Genomic DNA, 25268 nt, shown 5'->3' on the forward strand with positions numbered 1-25268 from the left:
AGCTTCACCCCGCCCCTGTGCATGCAAATGATTTCCCCCCTGCTCACAGCACTGAGTAAGTCAATGCTACGATGATCATGGTGAAAAGGAGGCCACTGTTGATGTCAGCGGCCCTCCCTCCCAACAGCCGGGCAACATATGCATTTTCTGGGGCACTGTCAAATGATGGAACTTAACAGTAATGTCAGTAGCCGTGGCTCTTTGCGACTGAGCTGTGCAACACTTGAAATGCTCCATCGGGCACCATCTAGTGGCCACTGTCCCATAAAACTCGTGAATTCCCTTCATAGAGGTGAGAAGAAGCATTAGCCTTTTATAATATGGGATTACTCCTGGGAATAATTGAAAGAGTGTAATATTCTTTGATAATCTTGATGGCACAAAAATGAAACTTCTAATAGCCATTAGATAGTGACTTCAGGTTTATGTTATGGCATCAATTTAAATAAATATTCATGCCAATAACAGGGTAAAAAAAATGGCAACCCGTAACATCTGTTGTAGTATCACAAGTATCGGCCACCACAATACATGACCTGTCTGAGAACAGTTTAAAGGTGAGAAACTGAATGTTCAAGCACTTCACTGTACACTCTGCATTATTAAATCCCTTCATCAGAGACAATCCTTGTACATTTTGTTTGTTGCCTACAATACTAGGCTTCACACTGGGTTGGCACTATACAGTATTCTTAGGGGTATTCCGTAAAATGGATAACATTTTCCCATTACCAGCACCCAGTAATATTATACTATCAGCTATATGTCTTATGTCCTTGAGTCTCCGAAACACTGCCATCTGCTGTCAGAGAGCGAAACTACATCTCTTTTTACACATGCACATGAAACAAAGAAGGTAGCAGACTAGCTTTCAAAGCTTTTGCTTTCATTGGGCTTATTGGTTTTATATTTATTTATATATATATATATATATATATATATATATAATGCAGTGGACCGGCACTCTCTGTTTCCGATGGCGGGGTACAATAACTTGCCTGGGTGCCTGCTCCTGTATACCGGAGTATACCGAATATAGTATTGGCAGAAAAAGCGTCACTCCAGGACTTGTGCAAATGTAAGAAGCTTTATTACATCAACGGCGTCCTGATGACGGGCTGAGGCCCAAAACGCCATTGACATAATAAAGGTTCTTACATTTGCACAAGCCCTGGAGTGACGCTTTTTCTGCCAATACTATATATATATATATCACAATTTGTGGTGCACAGTCCTGTTATGTAAAGATACAGAAGCACTCACCCTCCTTGCAGAAGGTTTTAGGAAGAACCGTCACACACTTGTAGAAATCCAATGTAGATTTATTTAAGGCATGAGATGGTATACAGACACGGCCCAACAGCCGTTTCAACTGATATTGACAGTCTTCCTCAGGGCCCCCTGAGCAAGACTGTGAATATCAGTTGAAACGGCTGTTGGGCCGTGTCTGTATACCATCTCATGCCTTAAATAAATCTACAGTGGACTTCTACAAGTGTGTGCCGGTTCTTCCCAAAACCTTCTGCAAGGAGGGTGAGTGCTTATATATATATATATATATATATATATATATATATATATATATATATATATATATATATATATATATATATAGATAGATAGATAGATAGATAGATATCCTGTCGGAGAAAGTGCACTATATAAATAAAACTTACTGGTACTTATGTATTATCTGGGCTCCTATTATCTTTTCATACCCCTACTATCCAATTACGCATGGAGTTGATTTTATATAGTGTGGCGAGCGCAGCGAGCCACCGTGCCCGAAGCATGGCGAGCGTACGCGGTGTCATAAGAAAAATGGGAGCCCAGATATTACATAAGTACCAACTTACTATATATATTACGTGTGGGGGACCGCGACACTTCAAAAACAGGGTGAGCAAGGGTTTCTGGTGCCTTATTAACGGAATTTGGGAAAAAGCAGAGAAGGTGCTGCACTCATAAAAATGAATACTATAATTGTGCAATACCGTTTAATAGTCATTATTATGAGTACCGCACCTTCTCTGCACACTCTCTCTCTCTCTCACCTCTCTCTCTCTCTGTCTCTCTCTCTCTCTCTCTCTATATATATATATATATATATTTTTTTTTATTATTCATTTTTTTTACTAGGTGATTCATCGTGCCCTACGGGCGCTCTTCACACTGTGTAACATCCATTCGCAGGCCCTGAAAGCAAATCACCCTTGTGAATGGGTGGCGGCCAGGCCAACATTTGCAAGGCGGGGTTTGGTGGACTTGCAAGGCTGCAAATTCACAGCCTTGCAAATCAACCAGAATAACCCCCCATGTGTATGTGCCTTAAGATTTGGGCTATGTTAAGATTTTGGTTATGGAAGATTTTGACTATAATAGAACACTAGATTATGCATAATATAGTCAAAATTGATCTGCCTGCACAGTCTATTGTTTCTTGCAAAGCTGATCCCCCAGAAGCGCACATTGGTATCGCAAGCTGTATACACACGGTGCGATATGTTCTCAGTTTTGTACTGATTTGACTGTATTGCACCGTGTGTATACAACTTTACTGTTCATGTTCATGGAAACTACTGCAGATCCAAGAAAGGTACACAAAAACTTCAACTTTTTTAATTCCACTAAAACTGTCAAAATGTGGGCATTTCTCTAAATCAAGCTTGATAAACAGGTTTAATATAAAAAGCGTAAGAATGGTTGATTTACTGGTGTCAGATGCCCTTCAACAAAATAGGTGTTGTAGTGAAATGCAAACCCTGTGACTCTACAATTTTATAACCCTGCATTTTGTTATATAGATTTACAGTTTTTTTTTATTAAATTGTTTCTATTTCATGTAGCTGGATTTTTTGGATTTTTTTCTATTCTTGATAAATATGTAAAATTCTGCAAAAATGTACTTTTCAAGAAGAAACCCATATCCATATTAAGTCTACTAGTTTAATGTCAAGGATCATATATCATTTAAAGTTCAGACATTTTTCTCTCGTAAGCGTTTAAGGGATTTTCAGAGATAGAGCTCCAGGACTCACAGAATATGTTAAATGATGTATAAAAGGTAAAATAAAATATATAACTATATCATGTGAGGTAGCTACATATCAGTTTTCCATTCACAGTATATGTGTGCATAAAATAAAATAATATTATTTTGTGATCTTCAAAGGGTGTGCAATGGTAGTCAATTGTACATATGTGTTGTATATATTAACAGCTATATAAAGTTTATGAAAATATATATATATATTATACAAACTGGAGAAGCACTCCTCAAGCAATCCATTTGCGGTGCCCACCGGTTGCTCCCATGCTGGGGCCAAATACACAAACTTTGATGGTGGCACTCGGTCAACAACAGAAATCTCAAACACTGTTTGTGCAGTCAACGTTTCGAAGCCTTCTTACGCTTCTTCATTAGGACAGGAATCCCCACATAACCGTGTAATACACAAATATATACTTACATACCAGTATGCCCACGGAAACCCAGCCTCCCAGTCAGAACGCCTCCGTATCGGGGCGTCATCAGCAATGGACAGGAGCGTCTGTCGGCGCACCGCTGTTTTGAAAAAAGCCAAATAAAGGCTGAAACGTTAACATCGGCTACGTGTTGCATTGATTTCAATCCCGAGTGCCGCGATCACTTCTTTTATATTTGGGGTACTGCTGCGGCGTGCCTAACAACGAAGGCACCGGGCACAGATTTAGACACAGGAGACGAGTGCCGGCTTATATCTGCTATTATATATGTATATATATATATATATATAGACGTAGGGTCCTGCACTCACATCCAAAAGACTTGATTGATAGGGGTGCACCACTAAGGCAGTTCAATCCAAAAAGCCAAATGTATCCAGGATGCTAAATAAAAAGCAGGGGCACTCACCATTTTAGCTTCAGTCAGCAATTTTAATGCAAAGAATCACTCGTAAAGTCTTTATGAGTGATTCTTTGCATTAAAATTGCTGACTGAAGCTAAAATGGTGAGTGCCCCTGCTTTTTATTAAGCATCCCGGATATATATATATACAGGTTGAGTATCCCTTATCCAAAATGCTCGGGACCAGGAGAATTTTGGATAACGGATTATTCCGTATTTCGGAATATTTTTATATTTCAATGATGTATTTTGAAGTATCTTGCATTTATGCTGTATAAATACATAATATACACACAAATATATTTTATTACCACATAAAATACACACAAATATATTTTAATTGTTCAAAAAACAAGGTTTCAAAAACGTGCAACAAAATGTGTGTACTATCTCAGCACTGAATTTGAATGCCAAGCAATCAGTGTCTTGCACATATATAGTGCCAGTTACATATCATGTCCCCAGTGATGCTGTTACAAATGTCCCCAGTGAGTTTTTAGCAAAAAATTTCTGGAATGTCCGTATTTCGGAATAATTCGGATAACGGATATTCGGATACGGGATACTCGACCTGTATATATATATATATATATATATATATATATATATATATATATATATATATATATATATATATCATGAACTATATAGAGCTTGGACTATGAAATATTTAGATTGTTGAAAAGGCAGGATAAAAAAAAAAGAATTAAAAATGATTCATCTTTTAGTAATGTGAGAGCCCTAAACTATTACACCGAACTACAAACCATTGGATTCACACTTCATTCCCACCAAACAAAATTGCTTTAATATGACAGTGGCCAGTGCCAAACTCAGAATTTATAGAGGGAGGTTTCCAAATGCAGACCACAATCTCTCACTCTGCAGAACATTGGAGCAAGTGCAGGAGTCTGGGGGAGCATTAGAAGAACCTAGTAGTGATCCTGGGCACTAATGAAAACATTGGTCCACACACAGCAAACTTTGCAGAAGAAGCTGCTTGGCATGTGCAGCAGCTCTGCTCTGTCGCTTAAACTTAATTAGATGACCTGGAAGCTATAGTAATCATTAAATATATACCATTACATTGGTGTCATAATTTGAGACATTTGTCAAAAGGCCACATAAGAATCCTGATCTCTATATTTATTATTTTATGTGATACAAAGATATAATTGTATACTCTTATTGTTCCCTGTAGTTCACTGTGATCTACGCAATAAAAACAGTTGACAAAAAAAAATATATATATATATATATATATATATATATATATATATATATATATATATATATATATATATATATATATATATACAGACCACACTATCCTAGAAGCACCATAGCAGAGAGAAACAGGCAGTTTCAGGCAGGGAAGAGTAATTGCACATGTTTTGCAGGGTGCTAGAATTAATACTATGTAGTCAATATGGGAATTGAAGGGCATCACAGAATAAACAATATACAGGACCAGTTTCCATGAACATGGGTAGAAACTGCTGAAGTAGAAACACTGAAAGGTGCCAACTGCCTATTTGGTACTTGTTTCCTATCTGGGCGCCCGTCGTGGTGATCGCGGGTACATTTATGTCTGGCCGCGACGCGACCGACGCGATGCCCGCGATTTCCCATTGAAACCCATGTTAAACATGGAAATCGTGTCGGTCGCGTCGCGGCCAGACATAAATGTACCCGCGATCACCACGACGCGATGCTCCCGATTTACCATAGAATTTAATGTTAAAAGGCCCGATGGACCCGATTTTACTGTTAAATGGCTCAATGGACCAGATTTGGCCATAGGAATCAATGTTAAATGGGCCACATAGCCCATTAACCCTTAAATGTCCCCCCAAATTTTTAACGCCACCCCACGATCCACGCCAACCCGAAGCGTGGCGAGCGCAGCGAGCCCGCGAGGGGCGGCGGTACGCGTCCTCCGACCTTTTCATGCCCTACTATCCACTAGGGCGTGGAGTGAGAATAGAATAGTGTGGCGAGCGCAGCGAGCCACCGAGCCCGAAGCGTGGCGAGCGCAGCGAGCCCCGCGAGGGGACGCGGATACCTTCACAGTTATACGCGTCCCCTCGCGGGCTTCCCAGGTGTCCATGGCGACGCGGACACCTGGGAAGCCCGCGAGGGGACGCGTTTACCTGTGAAGGTATCCGCGTCCCCTCGCGGGGCTCGCTGCGCTCGCCAGGCTTCGGGCTCGGTGGCTCGCTGCGCTCGCCACACTATTCTATTCTCACTCCACGCCCTAGTGGATAGTAGGGCATGAAAAGGTCGGAGGACGCGTACCGCTGCGCTCGCCACGCTTCGGGTTCGCGTTGATGGCGGGGTGGCGTCAACTACTTTTGGGGGGATATTTTTATGTTCAGGGGTGTTTTTGCCCCATTTCCCATTGTTCCCTATGATAATTTGGGGAAATTGATCCATTTAACATTGTTTCCTATGGTAAATCGCGGTCATCGCGGGTAAATTGAAGCATTTAACATTGTTCTCTATGGGAAAATCGCGGGCATCGCGTCTGGCACATCACACCCGATTTTTTATCGGCCGCGATGCCCGCGATGGCCCCGATTTTACCCCCGATGACCGCGATTATGATCGTGGGCGCCCAGACAGGAAACAAGTACCGCCTATTTAAACCTATAACGACCAATAAGAACACTCCCACTCAATTAATGCCCCAACTGATTGCAGAGTGCTGCAGAATTCAGAATATTTTAAAACAAATCAATAAAGCCCCAGCTGAACATAAAGTTGCGGACATGTGACTGTACAGTCATGTGCTATACTTTAGCAGCTGTGTTGCTTATGTGCATCAATATTTTAATGCAAATGATAAATACCCTTGTCCATGCTTGCCTACCTTCCAGAAGCAGCAAGTATTAATCCCAATTTTTGAGCTAGTCTCCCACTGCCCAGAAAGGTAGGCAGCTCTCTCGTATACAGCCTGCATCCTGCCACTTCATAGTGATAATAATATTTAGAAGTGTAGTGGGTGTTATATGAATATAATATGGTGGTATAATAGGACAAGAAGGGGAAAATATATGTGTTTTTCATTATAAGCTGAATTACAATGTTGTCACATACCTAGTTATTTCTGCACCTTTGTTCAGCATGTTCTCTCCAGTTGCTGCATTCTCAGGATATTCCAGCCTGCACTTCTGCTTCCATACATTCAATGAAAGTCTGTGTGCTGCTAATTGCACACCTGTGACAACCCTATCTGCTCAGAAACTCCTGATCAGCTATTAACTCCCTGATTGCCTGTTTGCTGAAGTCATGATAGCTGTCCTCTTATGCACCAACTATTCCATTCAGAGTCCATTTCTGCTATTGCAATTGCTGCCTGCATATTCATCCAATCAGTGCAAGGCAGGGGGTTTAAATATTCAGCTCCTGGACTAAGAGGTTGCTCTCAGCAAAGTCGCTACCATGTCCTGATACCAGGTACTCCACAGTTTCCTGACCTGCACCCAGCTATTGTGTGCTACATCTCTGCTGTGAAGCTTCCAGTAATCCTGCCATTCAGCTGTATCCAGACCCTCATCAGTTGCTACACTGCTATCCTCCAACTCCAGGCCAGTCTCTGGTTATTCTCCAGTCAGCTCTACAGTGCTTACAGTTCACCAACTCTGGTCCAGCTATATCTTGATCCCAGCAGCTGTCAGCCAATCTTCAGTCATCCAACCATCCAATCTTCAGTCATCCAACCATCCAATCTTCAGTCATCCAACCATCCAATTTTCAGTCATCCAACCATCCAATTTTCAGTCATCCAACCATCCAATCTTTAGTCATCCAACCATCCAATCTTCAGTCATCCAACCATCCAATTCTCAATCGTCCAATCGTCTAATCTTCAGGTATCCTTCTTTTTCTTTAAACTCAAATCCTGAACATTGTCTTGTCCTCTCCGAATTTCCTGCACGTATTCTTGTTTATTTTGCAAAGGACTGCCATCTTGTTTATTTTGCAAAGGACTGCCATCTTTTTGCTATTTATCAGAGACTTGCTTCTATTTATTATTTTGTCCTCAAAGAATTATTGAACCTGGTTATTTTATCCGTTGTATGAGTTCATTCAATAAACCTCTCTTCCTGAGATCCGCACAACACCATCAAACCCACCATCTGACCACTCCAGTCACGACTGATTCCACACACCCATCTCGTGACAGTTTGCTGAGAGCACATGGACTTGGTCAGTGACCAGAGTGTGAGAAGTGTGGGTTGTCTAGATCCTGGTGCCAGCATGGAGAGACAGATTGATCTTCAGTTCTTACTCACAAAGTTCTGGCAAGACTTATCTGGTTGTTCTTGTAAGCTGCAGCAATCCTTGCCAGGTAATGAATCCTCACGCGTCACATCTGTTTCTGCAGCCGCATGTCATATGGCCTCATCATCTCTACCTCCTGACTACCTGGCTACTCCAAGGGAGGATGATGAAACTTCTGTGAATAGCAGGCCTGTCATAAGTCCGTTGCATTCCCGTCAGGAATTTAGTTCTGCTTGTACCTTTAAAGAGCCAAAATCAGAGACATTAAAGGTTTTCCACCAGTTACTGAATCAACTACAGGAATTACCGTCTAAATTTTTTTCTGTAGTCTCCACCTTGTTGGACAGTTCTTTGGTACCCCTTTCCAGTAGAACTGCGCTCAAAGGACCTTCCACTACACTTCCAAGTACTCCTGAGAAATCCTCTCATAAGCCTTTTAAGGACATACCACGAAGCAGACCACGAGCCCAGCTGTCTGACGAAGAACATCAGCGGCGCAGGCAGCTGGACCTGTGCTTCTATTGTGGTGGTTCAGACCATTTCATAGGAGATTGTTCCCTACGTCTGCCCAGGAATGGGAAGATTCCTCCCGTTTCAGTTCAGAGAGAAACCCGAGTTAATACTTGGGGCCCTAGAACAAAGATCATCTTGGCCAAACATGGTTTTACTGCTGTCCACAGAGCTCCTGGGAAGGTTCCTGTATCCATTACTGGAAGTGGTGTCTCAGGATTTTCAGCCCAAAAGCAAGTGTCTGTCTTATTAACCTCAGGAGGGTTGTCCGATACCGTAGCCCCAGCAGGGGTATCTTGTGCTTCAGATCCAGAACGAGTATCCCGTCTCCAGCCCCAAGAGGGGGTTCAGCCTTTTCAACCCCAGAAGGGAGTTCAGCATCTACAGTCTCAAGAAGGGGTTTGCTGTATTCAGCCCCAGAAGGGGATCCAGAATCTTCAGGACCAAAAGAGGGTTCAGCGTCTCCAGCCTCAAGAAGAGGTTCGTGGTATTCATCCCCAGATGGGGGTTCAGTATATACACCTCCACAAAGGGGTTCGGTTTCTCCAGCCCCAGGAGGGGGCTCTCAGTCTCCAGCCCCAAGAGGGGGCTCTCAGTCTCCAGCCCCAAGAGGGGGCTCTCAGTCTCCAGCCCCAAGAGGGGGCTCTCAGTCTCCAGCCCCAAGAGGGGGCTCTCAGTCTCCAGCCCCAAGAGGGGGCTCTCAGTCTCCAGCCCCAAGAGGGGGCTCTCAGTCTCCAGCCCCAAGAGGGGGCTCTCAGTCTCCAGCCCCAAGAGGGGGCTCTCAGTCTCCAGCCCCAAGAGGGGGCTCTCAGTCTCCAGCCCCAAGAGGGGGCTCTCAGTCTCCAGCCCCAAGAGGGGGCTCTCAGTCTCCAGCCCCAAGAGGGGGCTCTCAGTCTCCAGCCCCAAGAGGGGGCTCTCAGTCTCCAGCCCCAAGAGGGGGTTCACTGTCTCCAGTCCCAGAAGAGGGGTTCCTGTGTCTATCCCCAAGATGGGATTTCGAGTGTCCAGCCCCAGGAGGGGGTGAATCCGAGTGTCCAGCCCCAGGAGGGGGTGAATCCGAGTGTCCAGCCCCAGGAGGGGGTGAATCAGAGTGTCCTGCTCCTGGAGGGGGTCTTGTGTATCCAGGACCCAGGAGGAGAGTCTGATATGTCGGCCCAAGCCTTTGGGCCTTTGGACACTTCTGCCCTGGCCTCCGGGCCTGAGGACACTACTGCCCTGGCCTCCGGGCCTGAGGACACTACTGCCCTGGCCTCCGGGCCTGAGGACACTACTGCCCTGGCCTCCGGGCCTGAGGACACTACTGCCCTGGCCTCCTGGCCTGAGGACACTACTGCCCTGGCCTCCGGGCCTGAGGACACTACTGCCCTGGCCTCCGGGCCTGAGGACACTTCTGCCCTGGCCTCCGGGCCTGAGGACACTTCTGCCCTGGCCTCCGGGCCTGAGGACACTTCTGCCCTGGCCTCCGGGCCTGAGGACACTTCTGCCCTGGCCTCCGGGCCTGAGGACACTTCTGCCCTGGCCTCCGGGCCTGAGGACACTTCTGCCCTGGCCTCCGGGCCTGAGGACACTTCTGCCCTGGCCTCCGGGCCTGAGGACACTTCTGCTCTGGCCTCCGGGTCTGAGGTTACTTCTACCCTGGCCTTTGGGCCTGAGGTTGTTCCAGCCATTCCTGTGGTTCCTGCCTTCTCTGACGAATCTGAGGTGCCTGCCCTGCAAAAACCATCTGAGACCATAGCCCTGTCAAAGTCTTCCGAGTCTCTTGCTCAGTTGAGACCATCCACAGGTTTGGTCCTGTCTAAGCAGTCTGGGATGTTAACCCAGTCATCAGTATGTACAGCCACGGAACTTGTAAGTGCTCTTTCCCAACCGGGAGAACCGAAAGCAGACACAAGTTCTTCAATGAAACCATCAAGTGACACGGTGTTACCCCCCGAAGACTCTTCTCCTGTATTCTTTGATGGAGATCTCCAGCAATACAGTATCCTAGTTCACCGATATCTGTCTATGATGGAGTCAAACCCAACCTGCGGCATTACTCTGACCAATATAGTTAGATACTTATTTCTGGCCTTCAGAGGTGAAGCCCTGGAATGGGCAAATCCACTCTGGGAATCCAATGATCCTGTGCTCCATACCTTAAAGACCTTTACTGTAGCCGTTTGTAAAAGGTTTGGACCAAAGGCATCCCATGTGAATTCCACAAAGCACTCTAATTATCCAGTTAAAGGCTCTCTAGTTGCCCAGACCTCTCTTCCTTTGCCATCTTCACAATCTCAAGAATCCAAGGATCGAGAAACTAAAGCCTTCAAAACCTTTAAGAACCATGGTCCTCCAGAATCATCATCTATGGACTTGAGAATCGGCTGCACTTCCTTATCCCATTCCGGTGTGGATTTGCTTAGACCTTCAAGTACTCACCATTCTTCCTCTGATCAATATCCCAACTCTTCAATTCCCACAATATGTGTCGGTTCTTCTGCTGCATGTTACCTCAGCAATCCACCAGAAAGTTACCAATCTATGAATAAGGGCCAAAGTTTAACTCCAGATCTAGACTCAGAATCTGAATTTGACTCCGATTATGAAGTTTCTCCTTTCCTTGGAGGCCCTGTGTTACCTGATAAATGCTTCTCTAAACTTAAGATTCCACCTCCCTCTGGAAGATCAAGACGTTCTCATAAGAAAAAAAAAAATCGTCGTAGATCTTGATTCCACTTCAGAAGAAATTCATATCTCAAGATTTTCTTTAATAGTGGTTCCAGTTAATCCAACAGAGATATCGTTTCAAGATTCCTGAAGTGCCAGTAAGGGTGTCCGGAGTCCACCCATGAAGGAGGGGGTACTGTCACATACCTAGTTATTTCTGCACCTTTGTTCAGCATGTTCTCTCCAGTTGCTGCATTCTCAGGATATTCCAGCCTGCACTTCTGCTTCCATACATTCAATGAAAGTCTGTGTGCTGCTAATTGCACACCTGTGACAACCCTATCTGCTCAGAAACTCCTGATCAGCTATTAACTCCCTGATTGCCTGTTTGCTGAAGTCATGATAGCTGTCCTCTTATGCACCAACTATTCCATTCAGAGTCCATTTCTGCTATTGCAATTGCTGCCTGCATATTCATCCAATCAGTGCAAGGCAGGGGGTTTAAATATTCAGCTCCTGGACTAAGAGGTTGCTCTCAGCAAAGTCGCTACCATGTCCTGATACCAGGTACTCCACAGTTTCCTGACCTGCACCCAGCTATTGTGTGCTACATCTCTGCTGTGAAGCTTCCAGTAATCCTGCCATTCAGCTGTATCCAGACCCTCATCAGTTGCTACACTGCTATCCTCCAACTCCAGGCCAGTCTCTGGTTATTCTCCAGTCAGCTCTACAGTGCTTACAGTTCACCAACTCTGGTCCAGCTATATATATATATATATTGATCCCAGCAGCTGTCAGCCAATCTTCAGTCATCCAACCATCCAATCTTCAGTCATCCAACCATCCAATCTTCAGTCATCCAACCATCCAATCTTCAGTCATCCAACCATCCAATCTTCAGTCATCCAACCATCCAATTTTCAGTCATCCAACCATCCAATCTTTAGTCATCCAACCATCCAATCTTCAGTCATCCAACCATCCAATTCTCAATCGTCCAATCGTCTAATCTTCAGGTATCCTTCTTTTTCTTTAAACTCAAATCCTGAACATTGTCTTGTCCTCTCCGAATTTCCTGCACGTATTCTTGTTTATTTTGCAAAGGACTGCCATCTTGTTTATTTTGCAAAGGACTGCCATCTTTTTGCTATTTATCAGAGACTTGCTTCTATTTATTATTTTGTCCTCAAAGAATTATTGAACCTGGTTATTTTATCCGTTGTATGAGTTCATTCAATAAACCTGTTCGTGTTAACCCATCTCCGACTGGTCACGCCTCTCTTCCTGAGATCCGCACAACACCATCAAACCCACCATCTGACCACTCCAGTCACGACTGATTCCACACACCCATCTCGTGACAAATGTTTTGTTTCTGACAGATATTTCTAAGAACAACATTGTCTGGTTATACGAGACCAAACCAGATAAGTGTTTTTTAGTGGTAACTATATCATCATTAGAGTCCTTACTTCTTAATCCTGGGACAATATTGTTCACATTGTGTCTTTAATATATGTTATACATTGTATTTAGATGTTATTCCCAAAATTCAAAACTGAGGCAACAGTGCACCTTACTGGTTTTTACCATTTATATTATTTCCTCATTTAGACTTTGAAATATATAACTATGAAATAGCTTAGTAAGGAGTTCCGCAGCCTATATAAACTGGACTCAGTGTCAGTGTTAGATATATTCATGCCTGGAAGAAAACACTGACTGCAGAATTGCCAAGAATATCTGAAAATAATGCAGCCTCTAGACGCAGAGGGCGGGGCTCCTGAGTTTGTTGATGTGATTGCAGTATTGGACATCTGCTGAATTAATCAAATTACCTTAGCTAAGTATCCAATAAATTCATATTTACATATTTAAGTTATTTGTTGAAGAACTTTTTCTGGGAATCCACTCATCTGGGTCTCCTCGAACTTAACCCACCTGAAAAACCATAGTTATAATTTAATTTAAAGGGGCAGTACAATAAATTTCCACAGTATTCAAAGTTTTCAAACAAGGTGCTATGTGTGGTGAAGTCTTCGGGTCTTCTCCAAAAAAATAAAGGGCCTTTATCACAGGAAGATGATGTCTCAGGGACAATGGTCTATTAAATTAGAGACCTGTTATCAACCTGTGAGCAGCCCTGAGGAAGTCCCACTCCCAAATGTAATATTTATATCTGCAGGTACGAGAGCTATGAGTAGAAATCAGCTTTAACTCAGGGTTGCCAACCCTCCCGGAATTTCCGTGAGTCTCCCGAAAATCGTGACCCCCTCCCGCCCCCCCCCCCCCCCCGGAAGGGTGGGCAACGCTCCCGGATTCAGGGGAGACCCCCGCTGTCCCCCGGATCGTAGCATTAAAATGCCGCAATCCTCGGGTCTCAGAGGAGGGGGCGGAGCTAAAACGGCACAATCGCGTCATTTTAGCCCCGCCCCCTCCACTGAGATCCGTGAATTTGGTGTTTTGACATCATGGGGGTGAGGCTTAGTGATGTCACTCTTAAGCCCCGCCCCCTGAGCGGCTGCTGAAACTCTCCTCTCCGGGCTTCTCCCGGAGAGGAGAATAATAAAGTCGTCAACCCTGCGTTAACTGCTGCCTCAGGGCTCATCACTGGGTGATCACTAATTGCATAGGATATTGTTCCTAAAAAATCATCTTCCCATAAAAAAAGGACCCTTATTCTTTTGGAGAGGACCCAAAGACTTCACCACGGGACACAATAGCACCATTGTTGAATACTTTGCATACTGTATACTGTAGATTGATTGCACCACACCTTTAAATAAATGAAAAAGAAAAGTATTAATCTTGTGAGTTGATAAACATGTGAAGTAGAACCCAGCAACTGGATTCAACTGGATGTATCAATATCAGTAATGATTGGCTGCTATAGGTCTCAGTACATTTGCAGTATTTTTCTTTGTGTGTAAACCCAAATGTCTAAAAAAACTGATCTACAGCATAAGTTAAGTTATAATTATATTTTAATGAGTATTACCAGGCAAATCCACAGAGGACATATAATGTTTGCATTAAATGTATCTAGTCCATTAGTCAACAGTCATTTTTTCTGGTAAATTACTTTACAATTTGATGATGGAGAAAGCACAGGCTGATGTCATTATTGATTGGTGATGTTATCTTATTATTGTTTGGAAATTTTATCTCCAGAAAGAAAAAAAAAAGATACAACTTGATTTTTATGTGATTACTAGTGAACTTTCCCATACTGCTGTAGAAGATATGGTTACATGATTTGAATCAATACGGTCTGAGTAGAAATTTGATGGTCGATATAGAACCACATGCTTGCTGCGCTTGCTGCTGGTAAACTCAGGACAGCAGTAGAAAGGTCAAAGGGGACGATTCTGGTTCACTTGCAGTAATCAGAAATCGGCCCTTGCCCCGATGGTCAGGTTTGCACATGCGCATTTGTGCTGGGCATTCCCATGCAAATGTGGGCGGTATGCAGTGTGCCAGGGGCGTGTGGCTGACATCACATGACGTCAGCCGCCAGCCCCGTCACCACTGACTTATATTTGTGAGCCCAGGAGAAATCATTTGATGGTCCCGATTATCGAATGATTTCTTCTGCTGTGGGCACATGCGAGGGGATGTGTCTGCATGGTTGCGAGGGGGCACAGAGGGACGGGCACTCTGGGACTCGATGTGCGATGTTTTACAATTTTAGAGGTTTTAAAAATGTCAGTTTAGCAATGTATGCTTTGTTTTAGAATTTTAGAGGTTTTAAAAATGTCAGTTTAGCAATGTATGCATTGCATAAAAATATAACCAAGCATATCATTGTTTGAAACACTATGCCTTTATCAAAGATGTGTAGTGGCATCACTCACCCCTTCCACACCTGGGGTGGTGGTCACTAAAAACGTAATGCGGCTTCATGGGACAGGGGCATGCAGGGGCGAATTTAGGGGTCATTGTTTGCCCACCCCCCCACCCCCATTTAGCATATTCATTATGTTATGTTATACATACATATATATTTTTACAAAAAAAAAAAAATATTACAACCCAAAGGTTAACATATAACAGACAGCACACCTCAGTATAGTCAGCAATTTAATGTCCAATAAAAAAAATGTAAAAAACACATAGCACAGCATCTGAGTAAAAATATGACCGAATAATCACTGGGGAAAACACAGTTACACCTATATATATTTATATATGTTGAAGAGGAGAAGGTGGGCGGGAGGAGGTGAGGATAGGTGCCGTGTAGTGTCTCAGCTCAGGCTGTGAGCCGAGTGGAGCCGTGCTGGGATGACGGCAGGACTGCAGTCCTTCCTGTGCGACTCTGGGCGGGCAGCGCTGCTCGTCACTTGCCGCTGCCCACTCCACTCGGCCATCCGATCCCAGTGCTGCCACCTCAGTGTAACTCACAGGCAGCCTGGCTGCCTGCTGCCGCTCATAGAATATGCCGCCCCTAGGCCTGTGCCTCATGGGCCTAGTGCTAAATCCAGGCCTAGGGGCATGACTTCATGGGAGTGGCAACCCACGTATGTTACACTGTGACAGGAGCTGGTTATTGCTCATAATGGTGCAGTCCAGCACCTGTCTCCTTTCAGTGAGCAGGAGCCAGCGCCGTATCAGGCCGCACACCCTGCACCTCCCTTGTGATGCCGCTTTAGATGTGTTCACCTACGGCCTTGCAGTGTTTGCCACTGTGATACGCATGCAACATGGGAGGGCTATGCTGCATGAGGCTGTGAACACTTTGCAGCCTTAGATTTCTCATAGAAGCAAATAAATCTCAGGATCCTGCAGTGTCACTGCGTACACCATACAGCACTGTAAAAGGACTTATCCTTACAGATGGAACCACGCTTATTGGAGCAGCTCCAGGAGCACAATTCAGCGTGACACAGTGCGAATGAGGCTCTCGTACGCATGAGGCACTCGCGTGCCCCATTCGCAGCAGTGGATGTGCGAGCTTGTGAGACACTCACGCATCCCTGGCAAACGGGTTGCATCAGTGGGCCGGCTGAGCGAATGAGTGTGGACTTATCTGTATATAATATGAATTACTTATGCAAAATACACATTCCACATATTTCTGCAGTAAATATATATGTTTCAACTTTAGTAACAGAGGGGCAGATGTATTAAGCTCGGTGAAGTGATACAGTGGCTGGTTTTTATCACTGGCCCATCAGCTCTTAACTGCCATGCTACAGGTTGGGTTTGAAAAATGACAGGTAGGAGCTGATTGGGCGGTCACTTTACCACTTCACCAAGCTAAATAAATCTGCCCCAGAATTAGTTTTTTTTAGTTTCGAATAGTCACACTAACTTCCAAGTCTGTCTGTTGTTACCCAGTTTGTTTTATCACTGTCTACTATTGTAAAGCGCAACGGAATCTGCTGCGCTATATAAGGAACTGTAAATAAAGAAATAAAATAGGTAATTTAGGTACAAACCCCAAATTAGGTAATTCTAGATCCTGTAGAAATATGTTAGTCCCTGGTACATAAAACATAAAAGGAAATTAAAATTATGAGTGGAATTGGAAAGGAGTACAATAGGTTAGAACCTAAGAATCCCGGGCTTTTAACTATAAAACTAGATTGTTACGTAGCCTCTTTGTGGATGATATAAGCATAAGCACAACTTAGCCCTTGTTAAGGAAATTGTTGCCCCTCTCATCTACAAGGAACGTTATGGCCACACATCACTGGGCCACCTGATTCCACCCGAACTTAGAAGCTAAGCAGTTACTGTCCGGGATAGTACAGGGCCGTCTTAACAGCAGTGTGGGCCCCTGGGCAATGCAATGCACTGGGGCCCTTCCCATTCTCCCCTCCTAGGGGTGGGGGGTGCTATCAGCAGCAGCTTTGATGTCCCACGGGTGGCAGGGGGTGCTCTATCTTCCAATCAACATGTAGGACCTGGAGCTGTAACTTCTGCTAATTACTCCTTTACTGCACAGGTGGTGGGAGGGTGAACACTAACGTGTGGAAGGGGGCACTGAGCTGAATGAAGGGTCCCTTGTAAATGACTTCCAGGGAGGTAGGGGGTGTTTTATACGCAGGGGAGGGTTGGATAATGGAGTGGGCTTAATATTCGTCATTTTCCGGTGGAAGGGCAGCTTGTTTGATTGCAGATATCGCCATTGTCTGGAAATAGATTTCTTAGCCTTCAATAGTATAAAAACCTAGAGTCCCAACTTTCAGGAGGTGCTGGGAACTTGGGGATTAGAGATCAGGAGCCAGAGCAATCCATTGGCAAAAATATAAAACTGTACCAGACGTTTGGAGCTGGAGCAGGGACCGTCTGCTGCAAGGCTGATATCTCTGGTTCTGGGTATGATAGAGACAAGAAGCTAGTGTGGACAGAAAGGGGAGAGTCCCAGCTTGTGGAACATACTCTCAGAAAAACTCTGTCAGAGAGAACCTGAGAAATATGACTGGGAATTGCAATTAACAGGTCGGATGTGGACGGCTGCTTTGAAGTTGGAAATGCACCTGGGGCCCCTGGGTAAGTGCTAATTAAGCCCATACGAAAAGACGGCCCTGGGATAGTACCTGTTTGGGGGACTAACAGGGAATACTCAGTGCCATAACTCACCCAGACAGCAGGAGCACCATTTGTTCAGTTGGAGGAGCTCCATCTATCTCTTCGCCCATCTTCTGGGACCAGGCACCCACTACTAGGGACAATACATCACACTCTGGAGGACTGTCACATATTTTTAAAGATGATCAGTCAAATTATTTATTTATTGAGGACTTTGGGGTGATTGTGTCATGCATCATTGAACTATATCCCTCTAATACTACTTGCTATGAGTAACCATTAAAAACTTACGTAATTAAAGGAGTTAACAACCACATAACCATTATTCGCCCTTGATTGTTACTTTATTCGTATCACAAGAATGTGACTGTATTATTTTCACTAAGTGTGTTATGTATGTATGTATGTATGTACACAGTATGTCATTTTCTTTAAATCAAATATATGTATTATGAAAATGCGCTGATATTTTAGCTTAGTATTATAATAACAGTTAATTTTTATTGAAAAAATCTATTACTTTTAAAGTGTGCCCCGAAAAAACCTTTTGTGTTCCTTTTGGTCATCTTAGGTGAAACTGCAGCAGTACCCCAATCCCATGCACAGAACCTTTAGCTTAAAAAAAAATGTTTTTCAATTCTTGCCGACCACAGGGGGCCCTAGATAGAGGGGGTTCCAGGGGTACTGAGCCACCCTTTAATCCGGCCCTGCCCCCACCTGCAGTGCACATGGTTTTGCCATTAAAGAAGGAGTTTGCTTTTGCAAAACAACCAGAATCAGGCCCCATGTCTAACAATATTAAAAGGCTCACAGGCTTGTATCAGAGTCTAGCAATACAAAAGAAACTATTCCAAGTGGAAAGCCCTAACACTTCATACTGTATTGCTGGCTCCACCAGATACAGCTTACCACACTTCATTGTTTCACCTGAAATGGTAAACCAAAAAAGATCAAGCACCCGGCCAACAGCTTCCTATGAATATTTCTACAAGAACATTTTTTACATTGGATAACAAATTATATTACTTCCTGGAAACCATTGATTCTTTCATGGCTGGGTAAGATGATGGTGAACGAAGTGAATATTCTGCCAAGCCTACTGTATTATTTTGAGACTCTTCCAGAAGCTGTGCTGTCTTTAATGTTTTGAAGTCACGGAAGACATTTTCTAGATTTTTATGCAATGGGGCGAGTCAATTTATTCTAAAGAAATAAATTCTTACAAGAGGCAGAGGGTTCCCGGTCGTGACAAACTTTGGGGTTTACTCTGGTTGATTTCACCAAACCCCACCCGGCAAATGCCGGGCCACTCGCCCCCACTCCCAGAGTGTGTTCCCACGCACAGGCTGGGAATGGATGTTTAACATATACATCCACTCGAATGCTGCGTGGAACACCACATCTATCGATGGTCGCCGACCATCGAAACATGTGGAAGGTGTACGCATATAAAAGTGACTTTCAAGTCACTTCATATGCATGCACGCTGGGATGGAAATGGGCCGGCATCTGACATCCCGTGATGTCAGCTGCCCACTCCCGCGTCACGGCCTGGGCGTTCCTATATGGTAATGGGGCTGCCCAGCGCCCCACACCCCTCTCCGCCCCCCGCCCGCTATGTTGGGTGTGTGCACCCAGCAAAAAGAATGTACGCCGTGTGTGCATGCATCCTGCATATGCACATGGGCAGAAATGCGTATGTGCACTACAAAACCATCGTCCCAGTGCGAAAGCAGACTAGCTGCAAAATGACCTGAATGAGGTCCTTTGTCTGCCCACTTGGCACAAAATGTATCAACATTTGCTCCTGTTGGTACTACCTCCTGGGTACAGATAGAGACCAATATCTTTAGCTTTCACTTTTATCTGCTCCATGTGGGAACTGCCATATATCCTGTAAATGTTGTATGTCATCTGCAACCTTCTTGATCACATCCTTCTTGAATAATCCCCCTTTTCCCCTATATCAATAAATGGCGGAACTAGATCTTGGCCCACCACTGAGGAAAATGCATAGCAGATGTACTGTATAGAGAGTACATACACTATCTGTATTAATACTCAGCATGTAAGTCATATTATTGTTGAAAGTTTATTATGGACAACATATGTAAAATATTTCCAATGAGAACTGTTAAAAGGACTGTAGCCATAGGAAAACGTTCCTTCACATTTGATGGATCTGACCCAAATTAGCCTTCTTTTGGGAATGGATCCATAAACTTAACAACTCCATGATGAAAGTCTATGCTGCCCTGTGCCGGCCCCACTAACTAAACATTATGGGTTAGAAATGTAATAGGGTGAGAGAATCAGAAAGTGAGAGATTTGGTAAGAAATCTCTAGTTTTTTTAAAGCTGCAATCATATACACTGCAAAATCAAACTGGTATAAAATTATTGCTGTCTTAAAAAAAATTGAGATTTCTTACTAGATCTCTAACTTTCTGATTCTCTCACCCTATGACATTTCCCCCATGATGTCATGATTTCACATCTAAGGGCGGTGCTACTGGCTCTAGGAACTAGAACACTGTCTGGAGCATCCCGTAGATGCTACAAGAGGCTCTGTAGTAGCATGCCATATGCAAGTGTCCTGGGCCAGCAATGGTGCAGACCCCAGGGCGCTGCACCCCTAGACGAAAGCACCACTCATGCATCCCTTGTTCGTATGATTTATTTAAAAAAGCTCTGTGTGTGTTCATTCTTTACTGTCCCTTTTCAAAACCTCTCTAGCCACTAACAGTGATGCACATCTTATTCACAGCTAATTACCTTTCTCCTCACTGAAAACAAGTAGATCCACTACCCACGGTCAGAACACGCATTAAAAAGTGTCATACTATTATTTTATATGCGTGTTTCAAATCAAGCCACTAGCTACGGAAATTAGGCATCACTTATATAATGACAAACTTGTAAAACCATCAAATATTTTAAACAGCTAATATCGCAGATTAATAACTATTTTCAGTGGGGTTTTTTTGCGGTATCAGCATGCAGTGGTCCAACAGGGAAGATAGTATCATATCACGGTGGTACATCAGGATACACAGTATCATCTTGCGGTGGTACACCGAGGTGCACAGTATCAGTGGCTTTTTAGTCTAATCCTAATAACTACTATAGTTCCAGAAATAGTAAGAAATCTGTGAAATCATAGTAGAAATGAATAAATGAGTAACTGCACTATTATCCATAGTTGTGGGAGCTGTCATAAATCTTTAATCAACTTGTAACTTTAGGTGAGTGCAACACAATTTTTCCTAGAAAAAAAGCAATGATTCCTTATTCTATAGGTAACACAATATTATTTATTTATTACAAGTTATTATTTATATGACAGTAAAAATCACTGCTAGAGATACTTTATTACAAAATGAAAATAAATATGATATATAATTATTTGCACCATTTTACTGTTTTCTATTCATGTAATATGCACACACACACACACACACACACACACACACACACACACACACACACACACACACACACACACCCATGTGAAATAACCTTTCTAAGGAGAATTAACTATTACAATTTGTAAATATATGTTTGATATAATCTTTAATTTATGTACATGTTGGATCAAGGCTTAAATATATTTTAACATTATTACCACTTGAAAAAAGTTTTATTATAAGGACATGTTTAACAGTAGATGAAATGTATATTGCCTAATAACAATGACTTGTTAGAACAGATCTCCACCAACACAGAATGCTTGTCTAGCAACAAAGGATGCTGATGTATGACTATTGCTGGCCCCAGCCAGAAGGATCACCTCCTTTTTCCTTGGTCCTGCTCCTATCTATTTATACATCGTCTGTTGAAATATCTATTTTTGGAAAAACCTGTCTCTGGATTCCATAAGTCTATCATGCAGTTTTTTTAAACTGCAATCTGTCCTGAAAATACTTTTTTTTATTAGTCTAGAAAAGGTAAATAATTCTAAAATACCAGTGGGCTCTAGAAGGACACAAATACAGACCATTCTCTATCCCTTGCTTAAATTTAACAAAATCCGGTTCATGCTATTTTATTTCTATGCCTAAGGTATGTCAAAGAGATAGAGGTTTGACCAAAGGTAACTTAAATATTACAAAACCTTATGCAAATACATATGCTACACTGTAAGTAGTTATACAGGTAAAAAATTGCAAGCTATCTCTATGTTCTTATACATTGTATTAGACTAGGATCTGCAATACTCACAATAAAAAAAAACACAGTAGATTTGATTTCAGACCTTTACTTAATTTATCATGTTTTACATAGTAATTAATCTATACCATAATAATCTGTGGGTTGCAAGGCTCCTACATTATAATTGTATTATGTATTTACTTTTCACTAATGAAATACACAAATTGAATGTATTATTATCTCCTTATGAAACACCCCCAAATCTCTATGATGTTACGCTATACGCAGAGGCGTAACTAGATATCCGTAGGCCCCATAGCAAAAGTTTGTAAGGGCCCCCTGTTTAGCAACTGATGGTGATAAATGTATGCAAAACATCAGTTTGACAGCAAAGATGGGCCCCCTTCGGCTCTGGGCCCCATAGCAGCTGCACCCCCTGCACCTATGGTAGTTACGCCCCTGGCTATACGGATTTAACAAATATATTGTATGATACATAACATGAAATTAATGTAAAAGATTTAGTTTTTTTGGTCAGGAAATTACTCCTGTTTAATAAAATGTGCTTTTTTATTATATTCTTGAGGTTTGTTTTTGTATTATGGTTTCCCATTTGCTGCCTAAACACCATGAACATCAAGCTCTGTAGGCCAGAGAGGCACAATATTTACATAATTAACTATAAATCTAGTCTGCGCACAGTATAAGATGCCCTATATACAGTACATATACAATACACTGTAGAAATGCTTAGCCAATCAATCTCTATGTAGCTAGAAAACAATACAGAGTGTACTGTATAACACACACAGCAGGCCGGCTGAGCACTGGAGTCAGAAACATGTATAATATATACACATATTTATGTCTATCTACATTATACATACATATATCAAGCAAGGCAATTTCTGATATATATATATATATATATATATATATATATATATGCATTATACATATATACTTTACATAAATATATACAGTACTCCAAGCAAAGCAATAATCTGATGTATGTATGATATGTATACACATATACCAAACAGCAATATATGATGTATGCAGTATATAAACACACATACAAAGCATAGTGTGATGTAAATATGAAAAATATAACTGTCCAAAGCTAATGCATACAAAGCAACATGGTACCATGCCTGTCAGGATCATGGTATGTGCCCACAACATGTACATGCAGCACCACAATGCAATGTAATGTGTTCTATTCCCTCCAGCACAGCTGTGGTTGTTCCTATCATACAAAATCAGCAGAACGGTGCAATGTGTATACTGTATGTGTGTGCAAAGAGGCCATGCCAGTGTATATTATACTGTATTGATGTGTGTATAAAGAGCAGGGAACTGTATATACTGTATGTGTAGGCATAGAGAAAAAAGGGCAGTATAACTGTATGTATGTATGTATATATGTATGTATGTTTGTGAATGTATGCTTAAAAGCCAGGGCAGTGTGTAACACTTTATACTGTATGTATGTGCATGCAGAAAGCAGGGCAGTGTATATACTGTATGTATGTGTATGCAGAGAGTAGGGCAGTGTATATACTTATATTGTATGTATGTGTATGGATAAAAGCCAGGGAAGTGTATAAATTGTATGTATGTGTATGCATAAAGGCAAGGCAGTGTATATACTGTACAGTATGTATGTGTATGCATAAAGGCTAAGGCAGTGTATATACTGTACAGTATGTATGTGTATGCATAAAGGCTAAGGCAGTGTATATACTGTACAGTATGTATGTGTATGCATAAAGGCTAAGGCAGTGTATATACTGTATATACAGTACGTGTATTCATATAGGCCAGAGAAGTGTATATATTGTGTGTGTGTGTGTGTGTGTGTGTGTGTGTGTGTGTGTGTGTGTGTGTGTGTGTGTGTGCGCGTGTGTGTGTGTATGTATAAAAGCCAGGGCAGTATATATACTGTCTGTATGTGTATGCATAAAGGCCAGGGCAATGTATATAATGTGTGTATGTGTATGCATAAAGGCCAGGGCAGTGTATATACTATAAGCATTTGTATGCATATAGAGCAGGGCAGTGTATATACTGTATGTACAGTATGTGTATTCATATAGGCCAGGGAAGTGTATATATTGTATGTATGTATGTATATATGTATGTATGTATGTATGTATGTATGTATGTATGTATGTATGTATGTGTATGCATAAAAGCCAGGGCAGTATATATATACTGTATGTGTGTGCATAGAGCAGGGCAGTGTATGTATGTATGTATGTATGTATGTATGTATGTATGTATGTATGTATGTATGTATGTAGCACGGCAGTGTATATGATTGTATGTATGTGTGTGTGCATATAGAGCAGGGTAGTGTATAGAGACAGTCCGCCTGACCTACCTCCACAATGAAGGTCTTCTCTTCCCCAAATACAGAAACCACAAAAAACTGCAAGAAGCAGGTCTTGATGCACAATCCCAGCAGCTTCGGTTTCCGTCTCTGGACGCCAGTCTCAGCCATCACGGTGGCTCAGGGTGGGGGGGAGCTGCAGCAGCTACATGGGGGTGACGCCGTCACATACACACCCGAAGGTAACAGTGCGGGGCCCCCCGCCAGTGCGGGGCTGCAGCTGCCGGCGGCGGGAGCGGGCTACTTTGGAAGCAGCATTACAGCCGGGCGGAGGAGCAGCAGAGTGGGGAGCCAGGGCCGCGCTGTGCGGGCAGGTGAGGCGCCCATCCCCGGGACAATAACGGGGACTCGGGGAGGGGCTGACCTCGGCATACAGAGCAACCAGCAGCCGCTCTCACATCACACGGCGGCGGCGGCGGCAGCTTCTCCTACTCATAGTAGCGGGCAGGGGGAAGAGATGCTGCCTTAGTAACAGGCGCAGCAAGCAGAGGAGTCACTCGGTGCCGGCCAATGGCAGAGAGGGGCCGGGCCACAGGAGGATGCGGGGAGGAGGAGGAGGATGCTGGTGCTGATGCTGAGGACACTAAGCCTTCACTAGTGTTGTTATGTTGCTGTGCCACTCATTCATCTCTATATTTATCCTCTCTATTCCTATAGGTCCGTATATACACCCCCCACACACACACTACCTATAGCTACACACTGGCCTGTTTACTGTTTTATCCACTTCTTAAACATCTGTAGGAGGTGTTTGTTTCATTTGGCATAACTTTTATATTAGAACTGGGAAGGGAAGAGAGCATATTTCTGGTATTAAATTGGTAAAAAGAAAATACCATATGGCTGGTGTGATATA

General features: G+C 43.1%; 1 protein-coding gene across 1 annotated transcript in view; it reads right to left on the reverse strand.

Moving 5' to 3' along the window:
- The window catches only part of MMP24 (matrix metallopeptidase 24), a 144685-nt gene extending 119762 nt beyond the window's left edge, over positions 1-24923 (reverse strand). The window contains exon 1 of the mRNA XM_083147585.1: positions 24404-24923. Within this exon, the coding sequence (XP_083003711.1) occupies positions 24404-24523 (120 nt within the window). The 5' untranslated portion in view covers positions 24524-24923. The remainder of the gene's footprint in view (positions 1-24403) is intronic.
- Between the last annotated feature and the right edge of the window lie 345 nt (positions 24924-25268).

The sequence above is a fragment of the Crinia signifera genome, chromosome 6, assembly GCF_055691185.1.
Source record: "Crinia signifera chromosome 6, ASM5569118v1, whole genome shotgun sequence".
Taxonomy (NCBI): domain Eukaryota; kingdom Metazoa; phylum Chordata; class Amphibia; order Anura; family Myobatrachidae; genus Crinia; species Crinia signifera.